The sequence below is a fragment of the Torulaspora globosa genome, chromosome 6 (assembly GCF_014133895.1).
Source record: "Torulaspora globosa chromosome 6, complete sequence".
NCBI classification, from domain to species: Eukaryota; Fungi; Ascomycota; class Saccharomycetes; order Saccharomycetales; family Saccharomycetaceae; genus Torulaspora; species Torulaspora globosa.
Window position 1 is genome coordinate 214,331 of NC_050732.1, and position 15,915 is coordinate 230,245.

Consider the following 15,915-nt stretch of genomic DNA (forward strand, 5'->3'; position numbering starts at 1 on the left):
ATCATATCTCATATCTATTTCTACGTTATTTACATGATATTACAATGGATGCGAAAAGGCAGTTGACTTTCAACGAAGAAGCATAGCCAGTCAGCTGCCCTATTCCTTCTCCAATATTCTTTGCCTTTTCCTCTCTATCCTCTGCTGCAATTTCTCCTGCCTTTCCTTCTTTCTTTGTTCCTTAAGTGATTGTTTAGAGCTTGGTTCCATAGTAACGTTTTTGGGCGTCAATTTTATTAGGATTTTAGTCTCCACACCACCCTCGATTGTGGGCTGATTCGAAAATTCGTCTGCTATCTCCATTAGTCGCTGCAGAACATAATTTCTCTGGTTCAGTTCCTTCGCACTTAGCTCCTTTTGAGCGTTTTTCCTCAATGGAATATCAAAATCTGTCGTCCAGTTCTTTGAGTTGATATGGTTTTTATCATCAATGTACAAGTAGACCTTGTATCCCTTCTTCAACTGGGTTGTAATTTCATGAGCCTTCTGCTTGTTCAAATCATCATTCTTGATTTGCCAGGAGATTCTGATCTGCTTTACATTATCGTCCGCCTTCTCACCATCGCTAGATCTTGCAGCTCTCCTCTTGACGAGTCCCAGATTAATCATTTCCAGTTCTTTCTGCTTAGCTTTTTCATCCGAGAATCTTTTCAAAGCTGTCTTTCTATCTACTAGCTTGACTAACGGTACCTTCGTAGCCTCATCTATCTCCTCAAAGTTAACTATAACGAGACCGTTCTTTTCCAGATTGATGCCCTTGGCAAAAGAGCGAATGTTGGTCCCTTCGAGTTTCGAAGTGGTGGAATTAACGAACTTGATGGCCCCTGCTTTATTCATTCGGAAAATTTGTGACACCACTGCACTTGCAGCCTCTTTATCTCTGTCCGATCCATTGCTCCATGTGATTGCGAGGTTATTTCTGCTGTGTGGCTTGTTCTTATTTGCAGGGCGATTTTTTGTCATCTTCTTCAATGGTCCTCGAGGTTGCTTTCCGCCATCAGGACCAGTTGGCTTCCCTCTGCTGTTAATATTCGACGTCAAAGCATTGCGAATAATATCATTGCTTAGCATCCAATTCGAATGCGCCAAACTGGTGTGAAATCCCTTCCATCTACAGATAAGAGACACATGGGCTCTCCTTGTTGCTGGGTTCCACATATAGCGGCACTTGGATAACCATTCAACCGTTTCACTATCATTGACAGCGATATAGTAGTGGATATGCCATTAGCATATGGTTCTTCATAGATCTAACTAGAGCAGATCGTCCATGACGACTCATATTAAATGCGATTTACTCATAATAATATAGTAATAACCTTAAAGTCCAAAACTGCCACTATATAATACCTATTGATCACTTATGGGCATTTTAGATCATGTAGAAGAACCAGATAATGAGCATCTTATTGTCCCCACAAAAGAATGCTCGATGTCTGTAGTGTCCGATAATAAAGGTGTCTCTAAAGTTCGACGCCCATCACCATGGCCAAAAGAGCCATTCTGACAAATAGACCGTATCTCATTTGTCTGAAATAAGCAGCGCGGTGATCGTAGTCCACTTCTTCTTTGATCTCGTTTACACGAGGTAGTGGGTGCATGATGGCCATGTGTTTCTTGGCATGAGATAGGATCTTGTTGTCGACAACGTAAACATCCTTCAAACGTTCGTATTCATCCTTGTTCTCGAATCTCTCCTGTTGAACTCTCGTGCAATACAACACATCGGACTTGGAGATAATGTCAGGATTGATGATCTCACTCTCAACGCCTAGCAAGCCGGCTTCTGCTAGTTCCTTGCGCAAAGCATTAGGCAATTTTAGTTCATTTGGAGAAACCAGGTTGATTCTCACTTGGTAGTGCTGCAACAGACGACACAGGGAATGGACAGGTCTGCCGTATTTCAAGTCACCCATGAATGTGACAGTAATGCCGTTCACAGTACCAAGCTCTTCACGAATCGTGAAAAGATCCAAGAAAGCCTGGGTTGGATGTTCGCGAGAACCGTTACCGCCATTAATGATTGGGATAGGCGAGTACTTCGCAGCGACGTGAGCTGACATCTCATCGGGATGACGCATAACGATAGCATCCGAATAGCAGGCCAAAGTTCTGATGGTATCCTGCAAAGTTTCGCCCTTCTTCACAGAGGAAGCGGATGGATTTATGTTTACTGTTCTACCACCTAGACGTTCCATGGCGGCAATGAACGATGACGATGTGCGAGTAGAAGGCTCATAAAAGATTGTCGTGATGAGTCGGCCCTTCATCAAATCCAGCACACCTTGACGCTCAACAGCTGCTCTCAGTTCTTGCGCAACAGCGAACAAAGCATGGAAATCGGATCTCTTGAATTGTCTGACAGACAAAATGTGCCTCCCCTTGAATGGGTTGTTGGTGCGAATGAGATTCTCAATTGCACCAGGGGCAATAAGCTCTTTAGGTGGTCTTGATGACATCAATCTTTGCTCCAAAGGCTGGTCGAAAACATTTTCTGCTTCGCCATCGACGCTGGTAAATGAGTTAAGCCTTTCGTTCGAAAATGAGAATCTTCTCCTAACTCCGCTAGGAGGTTGAATGCTCAATGGTGTTTCGTTCGCACTGGATGGAGTTGCAGGGATTCCGGGGATCACTTTAGCTGTGGTGATTAGTTTGCCCGTTGGCGCGGATGAGACAAGATCCCCGCTCAAAACGACAGTCTCGTTGTTAATAAGAACACGTTCAATGCCACCGTTGAGACCGCCCTTTGTGTATGGTGACCATCTTTTGGTATGTTTAAATGAGTGGTCCAGATCAATCTCAACAGCAGCATCTAGTTGCTCTGGTATGTTAAAAATACGAGCTGGATTCTCATGCAAACGCTCAACGATGTCATCAATGGTTAGCTTACCTTCTTCAACGGCTGAGAGAAGTAATGGCAAAGCATCTTTGATTCCAAGACCAACATCAACTTTGTTGCCAGTGATTTGAGCCAATAGAGTTGGTAGTGCTCCGATGGAGAATGCATCAATGGCATCTAAGTTCTGCCAGAAAAAGTCCTGATCTTCTTTTGTTGGCAAAAAGAGAGCTTCAGGATAGTCATCTTGCGAGACGAATAGAGAGTGAATGTTAACATCACAAGTTACTTTAGAATCCTTGTCTTTGACCGTCATAATCAGAGAAAGATCTTCTTTATTTGAAACACCAGTAATATGAATAGATCTGTTCTGTAAGGAAGCCAGCAGCATAACAGAGGCCAAGTCAGAGGTTTTGGCCTCAGCGATGACTTGCTTCTCAATCGGCCAGTTCTTCAATAGCGCGGCAACGGTCGACACCTTGTTCTTTAGTTCACGGAACGGCAAAAACAAAGCGCTGACTTCATTGGCAGTTTGCGCAATGGTATCAACGTTGTTTGCGGTTCCTGCAACTGTGAATGAGAAGTTCGTATAGGCTGAGTCTTGTGATGCAGAGAAGGCAGACTTTAACGAAGTTGGATCAGAGATTATAGGGCCTGCTAGTGATCTAGCCATTAGCTGACAGTAAGTAAATCCGGATTCCAAAGATAATCTTGTAACCTCCTTCAACTCGGCCGGACCTTTGATGACGTTTGAGGAATTTGCAGCGAAAGTGGCAATGTTGATAAAGCCTGGTACAGTAACTGTTCTATGAGAGGTTTGCGCATCACGATCAGAGACATCGAGGTTTAAATTACGCGATAGAGCTTCGATTAGCAATTTTGCGCACTTAACATTAGTAACGAGAGGAACCGAATAATCCACTGCCATACGACGAGTTCTATAACCTTTTGAAACATAAGAGGCAGGGCGGCGGAATCTATTTGCTGAGGGCAAATTGATGTACAAGTCAATTTTATTGTTAGCCAAATGCTGGGTTAGAGAGTATTCTGACTTCTCATCGTCCTCTTGGTTCAAAACCTCCAAGTACTGTACAGGGATACCATGCTCGGAAATGAAATCAGCTGTACCGGCAGTTGCAAAGAGCTTGAAACCCATGTTGCACAACTTTTTCACTGACGGCAACAGCTCTTGTTTCTCTTTGTAAGAACCGATCGATAATAGAATATTCTTCTTTGGTAATTTGAACCCGGTAGACAACAAAGATTTTAGGTACGCCTCGTATTTCGAGTGGCCGAAAGTGGCAACCTCACCTGTGGACGCCATCTCGACACCAAGCACGGGATCCGCACCGGCAAGACGTGGGAAAGAGAATTGTGGAACCTTAATAGCCACGTAGTCGTCAGGTAGTTTCTCAACGGGATAAGGTGTGAAAGGCAGACCCATCACTGCTTTGGTTGCCAACTCAATCAAATTGACACCAACCACTTTCGATATAAATGGGAAGGAACGCGAAGCACGAACATTACATTCGATGACCTTGATCTCGTTGTTCTTGGCTATGAATTGAATATTAAAAGGTCCTGTAATTTTCAAAGCTTTACCAATCTTTGCTGTAGCAACCACGATTCGGTTGACAGTCTCAGGATCCAGATCCTGAGGTGGAACAATCAGAGTTGCGTCACCGGAGTGCACACCGGCATTTTCGACATGCTCCGAAACGACGTGCATGACCAGCTCACCATCTCTAGCCACAGCATCCATTTCAATTTCTTTGGCATTTTCGATATATTTAGTGATAACAACCGGATAATCACGAGAAACCTCGACAGCTTGGTTCAGATATGATTCAAGATCATCTCTGGAATATACCGTGTTCATTGCCGCGCCTGACAAGACGTAAGAAGGACGGACTAAAACAGGATAACCAACTTTGTCGGCGAATTCCTCGGCTTCTTCCATTGAAGTCAACTCTTTCCAGGCTGGTTGATCAACGCCAATTTGATCAAGCATACGTGAGAACTTGTAACGATTTTCTGCACTGTCAATCATTTCTGGAGAAGTACCCAAAATTTTAACGTTTTCACGGTGTAGCGACATAGCTATATTATTTGAAGTTTGACCACCCATGGAGACAACAACACCTGCCGAGTTTTCAATTTCATAAATATCAAGAACCCTTTCAAGGTTGATAGTCTCAAAGTATAGTCTATCAGCTTCGTCGTAATCAGTCGAGACAGTTTCTGGATTATAGTTGACCATGATAGTCTTGATCTTATTGGCACGTAGAGTTCTGACGGCCGTCACTGCACACCAGTCGAATTCGACCGAAGAACCGATACGATAGACACCGGAACCTAAGACCATAACACCATTATCCTTGAAGTCCAAATCGTGCGCAGCAGCATTGTAAGTCATGTACAAATAATTAGTGAATGCTGGAAATTCGGCAGCAACAGTATCAATCTGCTTAACGAAAGGCGTGATACCGTACTCCTTCCTCAAGCGACGAATAGCAACTTCATTTGAGTTGAGGAATTTAGCAATTTGTCTATCGTCGAAACCTAATTGTTTGGCTTGCTTTAAAACAATTGGAGGCAAATTCTCTTTGCTACCAAAATCTGCCACTTTCTTCGAGAATTTAACCAGATCGTACAACTTGTTCAAAAACCATTTATCAATGTTAGTCATTTCCCAAACCTGATCAACAGAGTATCCCAACTTAGCAAAAGCATTAGCAATTGCAAAAATACGTAAATCGGATGGATTTTTTAGCTCATAGTCGATATCAATATCCAGCGCGGTCTCATTGAAACCTAGGTTGCTATACTCAGTGGATCTGATTGCTTTCTGAATAGCTTCCTCGAATGTTCTACCAACACTCATCACTTCACCAACAGATTTCATAGAGGAAGATAAGGCAGTTGAGACTCTAGTGAATTTTTTCAAATCCCATCTTGGCATTTTCACAACACAATAATCTAACGATGGTTCAAAGCATGCACAGGTGGATTTTGTTACTGAGTTGGTGACCTCGTTCAATGGAATGTTGAGACCCAATTTGGCTGCGGTATAAGCCAGAGGATAACCAGTAGCCTTGGATGCCAATGCCGAAGAACGGGATAAGCGCGCATTCACTTCAATGATACAATACTCCTTGGAGAATGGATTCAAAGCGTATTGAATGTTACATTCACCAACCACGCCTAGATGTCTAATGACGTTGACAGCTGTAGTTCTCAGCATATTGTAATCTTCGTCGGTAAGCGTTTGAGATGGTGCAACGACAATAGAATCACCAGTGTGAATACCCAAAGGATCAAAATTCTCCATGTTACAAACCGTGATACAGTTGTCGAACGCATCACGCACAACTTCGTACTCAACCTCTTTCCAACCCTTCATTGATCTTTCAACTAGAACTTGGGGAGAAGAAGCAAAGGCAACATTACAAAGATCGATCAGCTCTTGTTCATTGTATGCAAAACCAGAACCTAAACCACCCAAAGCATAAGCGGCACGAACAATGACTGGGAAACCAATATTCTTCACAGCAGCTAGCGCTTCCTCGACGGAATTAGCAGCTTGGGACTTTGCGCATTTTTCGTCAATTTCTGCCATGGCTTGGGCAAACAGTTCACGGTCCTCAGTGGTGATAACAGTATCAATTGGAGTACCGAGGACCTTGACTCCAAGAGTCTCGAATTCATCCTTCATTTCGATACCGACCGATAAAGCGGTTTGGCCACCAAAAGTGACGTAGATAGCGTCAGGGCGTTCATGTAGAATGACTTTTCTAACGAATTCGGCAGTGACGGGTAAGAAGTAAACCTTATCTGCCAGACCCTTGGATGTTTGAATGGTTGCAATGTTTGGATTGATCAGGATTGTGTAAATGCCTTCTTCTTTCAAAGCCTTGATAGCTTGAGACCCCGAGTAATCAAATTCACCAGCTTGACCAATGGATAAACCCCCGGAACCCAGGACAAGCACTTTCTTTGGTTCGACTCTTGGATGTGCCTTCCTATTGTCCTCGATCTTTCCACCTGGGAACTCAACTGGTTTTAGGATGCCGGTCGATTTGTGATCCTTTACCGCTTGGATGAAAACGTCGAACAAAAATTCGGTATCTCTGGGGCCTGGAGTTGACTCAGGATGGAATTGCACAGAGAAGTAAGGTAATTCCTTGTGGTACATACCCTCGTTAGAGGAGTCGTTGGCATTCGTAAAAAGAGGCTCCCAACCATCGCTCATGGACTCGGCGTCGACAGCGAAACCATGGTTTTGAGACGTGATGTAACATCTGCCACTGATGGTGGAGGTACATGGGATATTGTGGCCACGATTACCGAACTTTAGCTTCATGGTGGAAAAACCGTTGGCTCTTGCGAGCAATTGATGACCCAAACAAATACCGAAAATAGGTGTTTTCTTAGATTGTACCACAGCGGTTAATCTATTTGCCAAGTCAGTGAGCACCGATGGGTCACCAGGACCATTGGAGATGAACAGACCATCGTACTGCTCTTGAGTGAAGTCGTAGTCCCATGGCACGACCATCAATTCCACACCACGGTTAACGAAACAACGAATCTGGTTGAATTTCAAACCCACATCAATGGCAAGAATCCTCAAAGTCTTACCATCCGGGCCTTTTTGCAATTTAACACGCTCATGATCTGTTGGAGGCAGGTACAGATGTGGCTCCTTCGTCGAAACCTGAGCAACCAAATTCTGCACGTTTGGATCGTACCATTGTGGCACGTCAAAGGAGTCCCTCCAAAGTGGAGATCCAACGTCAACATTAGTAGAACTGCTTCTTTGCAAGGCAAGTCTACCCAACATCGAACCTTTATCTCTCAGATGCTTGGTCAGCGCCCTGGTGTCCACACCATAGACCGCTGGAACGCCTTCTTCCTTCAGCCACTTGCCCAGTGAAGACTTTGCAAGCCAATGTGAGTATTGCTCTGTGTAATGCGAAATGACCAAACCGGCCACATGGATCCTATTACTCTCGAAGTACCTTGGCAACCCTTCGACTATCTCATCGGCTAACTGGCGATCTGGCACACCGTAGTTGCCGACCAAGGGGAACGTGATAACCAAGATCTGGCCTTCGTAGGACGGGTCGGTGATCGATTCGGGATAGCCAACCATACCAGTCTGGAACACCAATTCACCAGCCGCCGACTTTTCAGCACCAAATGAATAACCCAATAGCGAAGTGCCATCTTTCAACTCCAAAGCGACTAACCGATCGCCCGTAGCCTCCAATGGAGGAGTGACAGGCGCAGTAGGAATAATAACAGACATGAATTCTGCCCTGAAGTTTAAATCACGATAATTACCTCTGAGAAAACATCAATCGACCAACGGTTAGTAACACGTCTGACACTCCCAATGCCTGCTTCCCAGGCCCTATACAAGAGTTGAAGAACCTCGACTCTCCGTGGAAAACGATTTTCCACTTTATCTCCATCTCTCATAATACTGATCTATTAGAACATACCAATTGAAATATGCTAACGACTTCTCAATCTGTGTGTATTGTTGCGCTTAATTTAAGTACTCTGCCTGGGGACTTGGACTGAGATACGAAGCTTTCAGCGGTTTGTCTGTCTTTCCAACAATCACAGATCGATCAAAAAGAAGCCGATGCCTTTTATTATTGGATCTACTAGAACAAGAAAGAAAGACAATATGTAAAGATAGTAATGGGGTGAACGCGGAAAAGAAAATTGGTCTACATGAAATATAGGATGTATACAATAGAGAAGATGGGATGAAGACAGTTAGATGAAGCAAAGAGTGAGAAGAAAGTGCGAAAGTCTTGGGAATTCTGAGAGGAATTTATACTGCCAAGTTTTGCAATTTGCCGCCCACATAAAGTGAAAAAATTTTTCACCTCATCGTTGCATCATCGCTTCTTTTTGTCCGATGGACATCGTCTTGTCCGACGGCGAGACGTCGAGAAGGGACCAGGACATGTCAGGACATCATCAATCCGGGTAACGGGAAGAGAAAAGGTATTAGCGGCTACGTTATTGCAGGTTAGATGATGCGTTGGTTGGTGACAGTGGCGGCAAGGCCTCATTATGACTGGATATATATGCTGTAGTTTATTATAGTCTTACTCTTGGTAGGAGACGGGTATGTTCGTGTCGAGTGGCTCGTCGTCTGATCGCTCCTTGCGGCGCGCTGAGAGCCCATCGAGATGGTGCAGTGAGCCTGGAGACTCCATCGACGATGTTGAATGCATGGATGATGGCAGCGAAGGGTCACCACGAGGTGCTGCATGGCGAGAGGACGAATCTAGAGGGTCCCGTGTGGAGTTACGGGCTCCAGGGAGATTGTAATCGGGACGGTCATGGTTGTCCTCGTAGGAGTGCAGTGCCGAGTTTTCAGGTTTTGCCACGGTGGACCTTAGGCGCCCGAAGAGGTTATTCAATTGGCTTGTTTTTTTCTTGAAGTATGCAGTAACTGGATCAACGTTGTCGCTTGCGCTTCGCGGAATGCGCTTCAGCTTCAGATCCTCGATGTGATCGACATGCTCCAATCTATCACTGGGTAACATGATAGCGCGGTCCAACGCGTATGGGAGGCCTCTGTGTCTACCTCTGATGAGCATCGCAACCATTACCAGCTTTGATAGGGTTGTAAACTGTCCTGAGAAAGAAGTGTTGAAGTTCGGGAACCCAAGGGAAAGTCCAACTGTGCCGTACGCACTCACAATTTCGAAAAGGATCGCAAATATGTTGAAATCGGGCTTTGTCGGATCTTTGATTTTGCCTCCTTCACAAAGACAGATAATGAATAGGCCAAGAAATAGAAACCATATGTCGAAAGACAATTGCTTCCTTAAGTGCGCTCCGATGAATGACTCGGTGGATGGATCCTTCTTCTTTTTCTTAGCTTGCGCCCTTGGTAGGTTTGAATCACCTGCTGACCCCTCACTGCTATCGGACTCTTCTGAGTGAAGAGTGTCCTCCCTTTCCATCTTCCCGTACATTCCTAGAGACTGCTCTTCATAAACGTTGGTTCTTCTTATCGAAATGGCCAGCGGCAATACCGACACATACATCATCAGCATATAGGACACCTGTACCGCGGGGTGCAATTGGCTTATGTCAACAACAGAGAAGCCTGCCGTTCTTGTGCTCACACTCTGGAAAAGCCCGTCCAGCACTCTATAACCTTTACCAATCGGCTTCAAAACTGGGGCGCCAAAGTCGAGAATGAGAAATATCACTAGATCGAAGGAATTGAGCCCGACCAATGTTATGAGCAGCCACCAGGTGGCAGCGCTGGGAAATAGCAACGTGAAGCAACGACGAGGATGGTCAAGCAGAAAACCAAGATTCTCTTTTGTTTGAGATAATTCTGGAGATAGTTTGAATAACACCCAAATAATAAACCGCAAAAGAACTGGGAAGCCGGTGTTACCAATGATAATGAACCAGATCATGACCACGAGCGGGTAAATTGCTTCATTGAACGAGTTCATGGAGTCTGGAGTCAAAGTAAGTCCTAGATCTGAGAAGGCACTCATGGCTGTGAAGAATCCCCACCATGTAGGTGACACACCATCTTCTCGAATTATCCGCTTGTACTTCGGCATGGATAAAACCCAAGGCAGCAATAGTACGAAGGATAATATCATAAATCCCACATAGTATATAACAAGGATGCGGCAAAGCAGTTTGATAGAAGTATATTCGATGCCGCCTAATTCTTCCTTTTGCGCCTTATTCAACCCCGCAAACGTGGAGTTACGACCAATGGTAGGCTGCCACGATAGGTAGTTAGTGCTCATAGTACGTGCGATTCGAGGACGTGGACTGCCAGAAAAATCTGGGTCAATAGTCAGGCCATAATATCCTAGTTCCTCATCAAGGGAGCTTCTATTCCTTTGCTCATCAGGATCGTCATTTATAGCTTTGTTTTCATCATTAGACGACCTTTCGGCGAGGTCATTTTCAGCATCAAAACTATGCACTGAATCTTCTTGGTTTAACTCGTGGTCATTTGAGGCTTGGTCATCGGAGTTGAAAGTGTCTTGCATCCATGGGAACCCTGTGCTATACTCACTCTCACTTTTTTTCGCAGTCCAACTTTTTCTTCTCAGTGGGTTTGGTTTCCTGTGTCTTCTTTTCCAGTCACGATATATCAATCTTTGGAATTCAGGTGACTGTGTTAAGTCGTCTAAATTCTTAGCTTGATGAGCGTCCATTGTCAAGCTTCTAGGCATTTTACTGCTGGATGAGACATGGGAGCTACCGATTTCATCGGATGTGTGGATGCGCTCGAAAGGATGGCTAAAATTGTGCGTCTTCAAATCTTCCTCTTCTTCATCACTTTCGTTGTCTGCAAAATACTCCTCCATGTTGTCCTTATCTGATGCCTCTTCTTCGTCTATATGACTCTTTGGCTGTTTTGCAGACGGACGCTCCATAGTATTGGATGATAGACGCCTTCTCAATTTCTGGCCAATAGCTTTTCCTTTGGAGAGGTGCTTGAGTAAGCCCCTGCTGGATCTTCTTCTCTGCAAAGTTGGGCCGCGTATGCTGGTCCCGTAACGGTTTTTCATTGGTCTTTTGGGCAAAGCCGAGACATCAAACTGAATTGCTGGCTTAGCGGACTCATCTCCGTGCGGGACACCTTTCCCTAGATCCTCGTGATCTGATTCACCCATGGACTTCTTTGTGAGCTCGGCTTCCTTATTTGCCGCCTCTTCAGACACATCACTACTGTTGCTTTCCTTATAATGATTCGTGGACTCGTGTACTTCGCCTTGCTGGCCATCGTTTTGCGGTTCATTATTTTCAAAATAGCTTGAGCCTCTATCATTAGGTCCACTAATAACTAACGCAGGGCCTTCATCCTCGGAATCCTCTTGATGCTGTCCCTGCATCATCTGAATTGATCTATACATATCTTCAGGAGATATTTCCGTCGATTTCCTTCTCCCAACAAACCCCTCCCGAGGCTTGCTCCGTCTCCTGATGCCTGGTTCCTCAAATGTCAAGTCTCCTCTCGGATAAAGGACAGCATTATTATTATTCGCTGTGTTTGAGCTGGAGCCTGAGGATCCATTCAGGTCCAGACCGTCTTTCCTCGTGCTTTCTGACGGTTCAGCCTGCTGATCCGCAGTCGCAGGTTCTCCTTCATCTCTGTACAGCTTTTTACCACTGAACAGCTTTTCCTGAAAGTTGTCGTCATTTCCCGACGCCGCCGTTGGAAGCCTAGATTGCCCAGTGCGCTGTGATCTTCGTGATATCGTTCTGTTGGTCATTTGGCGTTCTAAAATCGTCTTTGTTCTTCGCATTTTATAGTTTTTCTTCGAAGAATCTCTAATGTTGTCAAAGTGTCTCTCAAACCAGTACAGCCTAACAAAGGCAAGGCATCCATGTATCGCAATCGGTGTGCAGCAGATGCATGTGAGATAAACTATTATTTGTTGGTACAACGAAAGTTTATTGGTGTCGACAGTATTCAAACCACCTTGTGTAGTGGCACCAGCAGCTAGGAACAAAATATCAATGTAGCGAAAGTCTTTGACGGGGTACATGAGAATAGAGGCAATAATTGTGACCATGATGATGTAGAAATAATGTACCGCTAGGAAATTCGGAAAAATGTATTTCCTAATAGGTTTCATTCGCGACCCACAGTTGGCAATCGCATCTCTGAACTTGTGACCAAAGGATTTCCTGTAAGGAATGTTCAGCGATGCAAATGACGGTACATGACTCAACCTTCTGCCCAGCATGTAAAAAGAAGGGCCCTGTAGTTCAGTTTAAGGCTTGAAATGATAAAGAAAAAAAAAGCTGAGTTGCCCACCACCGGTGGAGCAGTCTGAAGGATTTCGAAACACCTCACCAGATTAAACCAGTACACTCTTAACTCAATTGTAAAGCAATTGTGGGATTTAAGCCCTGTTTATTTTGTTTAATGCTAGCTCATCAAGAATATTCTGGCTGCGGCTGCCTGTCCGTCCAAAACTATCACGAAAGAACGACAGTAATAAATTACAAGAAGATGCGGATTCAAAGCATTCAAGAGCTTTCGGCTATTTTATTGACCTCCATTAATGACTTAGCTAAGGAATTTATGCTTGATGCATGCCTCTCCGGGTCGAAATTCAACGAGGCTGAAGAATTGCTAAATAGTATGTCAATTTGAGCTATAATGCTATATAGAAAAATGCGAAAATCTAAGGTGCATAGGAAAATATCATTACACTTATTCTTACAAGCCACCCATATGCAGTGCCGGTAAATGCTTTGGCAGCTCCTTTTCGCCTCTCTCAGCGAGAAGCTCTCTTCGTTTCTCGAGTCTGCTTGTGATGTAAGTGCTCATTTGTACGTCAACATCTTTAAACTTTGTCAGCCAGGGGTGTTCTAATAGTGCAGCATAGGTGGGTCTTCTTTCTGGAATCTTTTGCAAACAGCTTGAGACGAAGTCTTGAGCCTCGGGGCTGTACTTGTCGCGAGGTAATTTGGGAGGAGGGCCATCCACGATGGCACTGAGTTGCGAAAATATATTATCGAAAGTCTCTGGAGGGTACGGATATCTTCCTAGTGCCATTTCCAGAATGCTCAACCCGAGGGACCATATGTCGGATTGAACGGTGTATGTAATTCTATCGGGATTCAGAGACCGGATTCGCTCGGGAGCCATGTAGGACTGGCACCCTATGTTAGTCTTGGCCAGTGACGCGACTAAATTGCCCGAAACGCCGAAATCACATAGTTTAACTGTACCGTGCTTTGCTGAGCATAGAATGTTGGTTGGCTTGACGTCTCTATGTATAATGTTGTGGACGTCCTTTAGTTCTTTTAGTCCTTCGATCACCGCGTGGGTGATATATGCTAGTTGCGGCTCGTCTATGCCGCCAATTTCGGGAGAGGTATCGTAAATCCTATCCAGAGAGCCTCCATCCATGTATTCCATACACATGTAAACGGCACCTTCGATGAAAAATGCACCGTAAAAATCAACAATGTAAGGTGATTGGCACTTATGCAGGACCTCCAATTCCATGAGAATTTGCCTGAATTTCGCCTCATCCAGCTCCAATCTGACCTCCTTCATTGCCATTATTACATTCGTTGGCTTGTACAGAACTTTGGAAACGTTCCCATAGTTGCCGTGCCCAAGCTCTTCCTGGAACTCTAACTCCTCCAGCGTTATCCTGGAGCTATATCCATTGCTGAAATCTATACCCTCGGATGACAATGACAGCTTGCCGGCAAAATTCAGAGACCCCGACTTTATATCCACGTACTTGGAGAAGTTAGCAAAGAGACCGCCCGAATTACTATTGCTATTTCTGGGGGCCGTACCCTCCGTGTCCCGTTGCTCTTCGTTGCTCGAGGAGGTCGATGTGCTTTGTACGCCATTTATCAGAGAACCAGGGTTCGATCTGTTGCCCGAACCACCGCCCCCCGAACTTGTCAAATGATTGCTATTGGACGGTGCTGACGCAAACTCCTGTGTCGCAAGAGATGTCGAGTGTTTCTCTACCTTACCAGGCAGTCTCAGCGACATCGCCCCCATGGGCAGTTGCAATCCCCTACGAGCACTCAGCCCCTGAGCAGGCTTACTGCTCACATTAGGTATCACGTTTCTGGCTGAAGGAGGTCGTCTGGGAGCCTTTCTATTCGGATTAAACTGTGCCAGGTTCTCTGGAGCGTTCGAAGCCTGCTGAGCCGTGGGCAGAGCACCGCTCTTTCTATCATAATGAGGCTTCAGCAGGTCCGGAACCGCTGCTACGTTTCGATGTGCTGCCGTAGCCTGCACTCTAGGCTGTTCGACCTCGCCGTCGCTCTCTGCTACCGACGAAGCGGGAAGCGGAGGCAGCGGCTTATTAACGATCTGCTGCATGTTTTGGTTTCCCTTGGCACGAGCTGCCGCCTCTGTGTCCCCCTTATTACTCCCCACACTGCTTGACCTCTTCAAAGCCCTCTGCTCCTGGAAAGCCTTCACACGGGCATGCAGATTTGCATTGATATTGTTATAATGCGAAGAAGACGGCCCGCCCCCACCAACTTTCGCCGCAGATCCGCCAGAGCTCTGCATACCGGAACTCGCTACGCTTGAATCACCACGTTCCACTTCATCTTTGCCCTCCTGATTCACCGTCAACTTCGAAAACTGTTCTTTCATCCTTCAACCAAAATAAAGTCTCTCCAAGACCACAATTCCGCCTCTCAAACCTCCAACTATCAAAGCTGACAACACTCAAACTCTCCTGAGATCCACTCGCTGATCGAAACAACCTGGCACCTGGCAGACGCACTGTCTTGACTCTGCTTCTCTTGGAGGCAAGCAACTAAGTAAGGATAGGAAGAAAAAAGAGCTTAACCTTATAAGTAAGATCAATCTGTACGGGCAACCTACAATATTTAATAACGCTTACGAACTCTATCTGGAGGTCCTGTAAAAGGCTATCTAGTCGCTGTGTAGGCTTGGCTGGGCGTTTAACGAGGAAACGGCGTCTAGTGGGCTTGTCAATAACTGGCGTAGCGACGCCTGTCTGGCTGATGGCTGTCTTGCGTGCTGTAGAGATTGAAAAACTGTCACCTTGGCAGTGGCTTAGGCGACGCGGCAGACGGCACGATTGAGACGACCAATTGGTTGTGCTAATGGAGCAGCTTGGATTGCGAGGCGAGCGATATCACAGCGCAGCTTGCTAGGTATCCCAGCAGACGGAAGAACGCTCTGCGAGAAAGTTGGATCTGTTGCAGCGTGCTGTGGGACTTCGCAAAGATATCCCTGATCTGTTTGAAGAAGAAGATCATTGGCTGGGGGGTGCGAGATGTAGAAGGGCTCGTCTGCGGGACTGCTTCTTCCAGTAGGGCCGAGCTATGAGGACAGCGTAAGTTGCTTGTTCTGATGATAGTCGTAAGCAACGCGAATTTGGAGGTGATTGAAAAATTCATGAAAACTCCTGGGGACTGGTCTAGGCATCATCTTGCCGTCTTGGAGGTGCTATTGGTAGTGTTGCAGGCCATCGTGTGTGTGTGTCTCGTTTTGTGTGCAGGAACCACTGATGTAAAACTACAAAGGCGTAGAAATC

At 45.4% G+C, this 15,915-nt stretch overlaps 5 protein-coding genes across 5 annotated transcripts; all 5 read right to left on the minus strand.

Moving 5' to 3' along the window:
* Positions 1 to 99: 99 nt before the first annotated feature.
* On the minus strand, positions 100 to 1,158 carry AIM23 (Aim23p; the record flags this gene model as incomplete). Its single annotated transcript, XM_037284560.1, has 1 exon — positions 100 to 1,158. One exon carries the CDS (start codon positions 1,156 to 1,158, stop codon positions 100 to 102), a length of 1,059 nt encoding a protein of 352 aa, XP_037140456.1.
* Positions 1,159 to 1,463: 305 nt separating this feature from the next.
* On the minus strand, positions 1,464 to 8,147 carry URA2 (bifunctional carbamoylphosphate synthetase/aspartate transcarbamylase; the record flags this gene model as incomplete). The annotated part of the gene is made up of 1 exon (XM_037284561.1): positions 1,464 to 8,147. One exon carries the CDS (start codon positions 8,145 to 8,147, stop codon positions 1,464 to 1,466), a length of 6,684 nt encoding a protein of 2,227 aa, XP_037140457.1.
* An 817-nt stretch (positions 8,148 to 8,964) lies between these two features.
* Positions 8,965 to 12,603, minus strand: TRK1 (Trk1p; the record flags this gene model as incomplete). The annotated part of the gene is made up of 1 exon (XM_037284562.1): positions 8,965 to 12,603. One exon carries the CDS (start codon positions 12,601 to 12,603, stop codon positions 8,965 to 8,967), a length of 3,639 nt encoding a protein of 1,212 aa, XP_037140458.1.
* Positions 12,604 to 13,082: 479 nt separating this feature from the next.
* Positions 13,083 to 15,002, minus strand: PBS2 (mitogen-activated protein kinase kinase PBS2; the record flags this gene model as incomplete). The annotated part of the gene is made up of 1 exon (XM_037284563.1): positions 13,083 to 15,002. One exon carries the CDS (start codon positions 15,000 to 15,002, stop codon positions 13,083 to 13,085), a length of 1,920 nt encoding a protein of 639 aa, XP_037140459.1.
* A 476-nt stretch (positions 15,003 to 15,478) lies between these two features.
* MCO6 (Mco6p) lies at positions 15,479 to 15,778 on the minus strand (the record flags this gene model as incomplete). Its single annotated transcript, XM_037284564.1, has 1 exon — positions 15,479 to 15,778. The coding sequence occupies one exon, from the start codon at positions 15,776 to 15,778 to the stop codon at positions 15,479 to 15,481; it is 300 nt and encodes a 99-aa protein (XP_037140460.1).
* Positions 15,779 to 15,915: the final 137 nt, after the last annotated feature.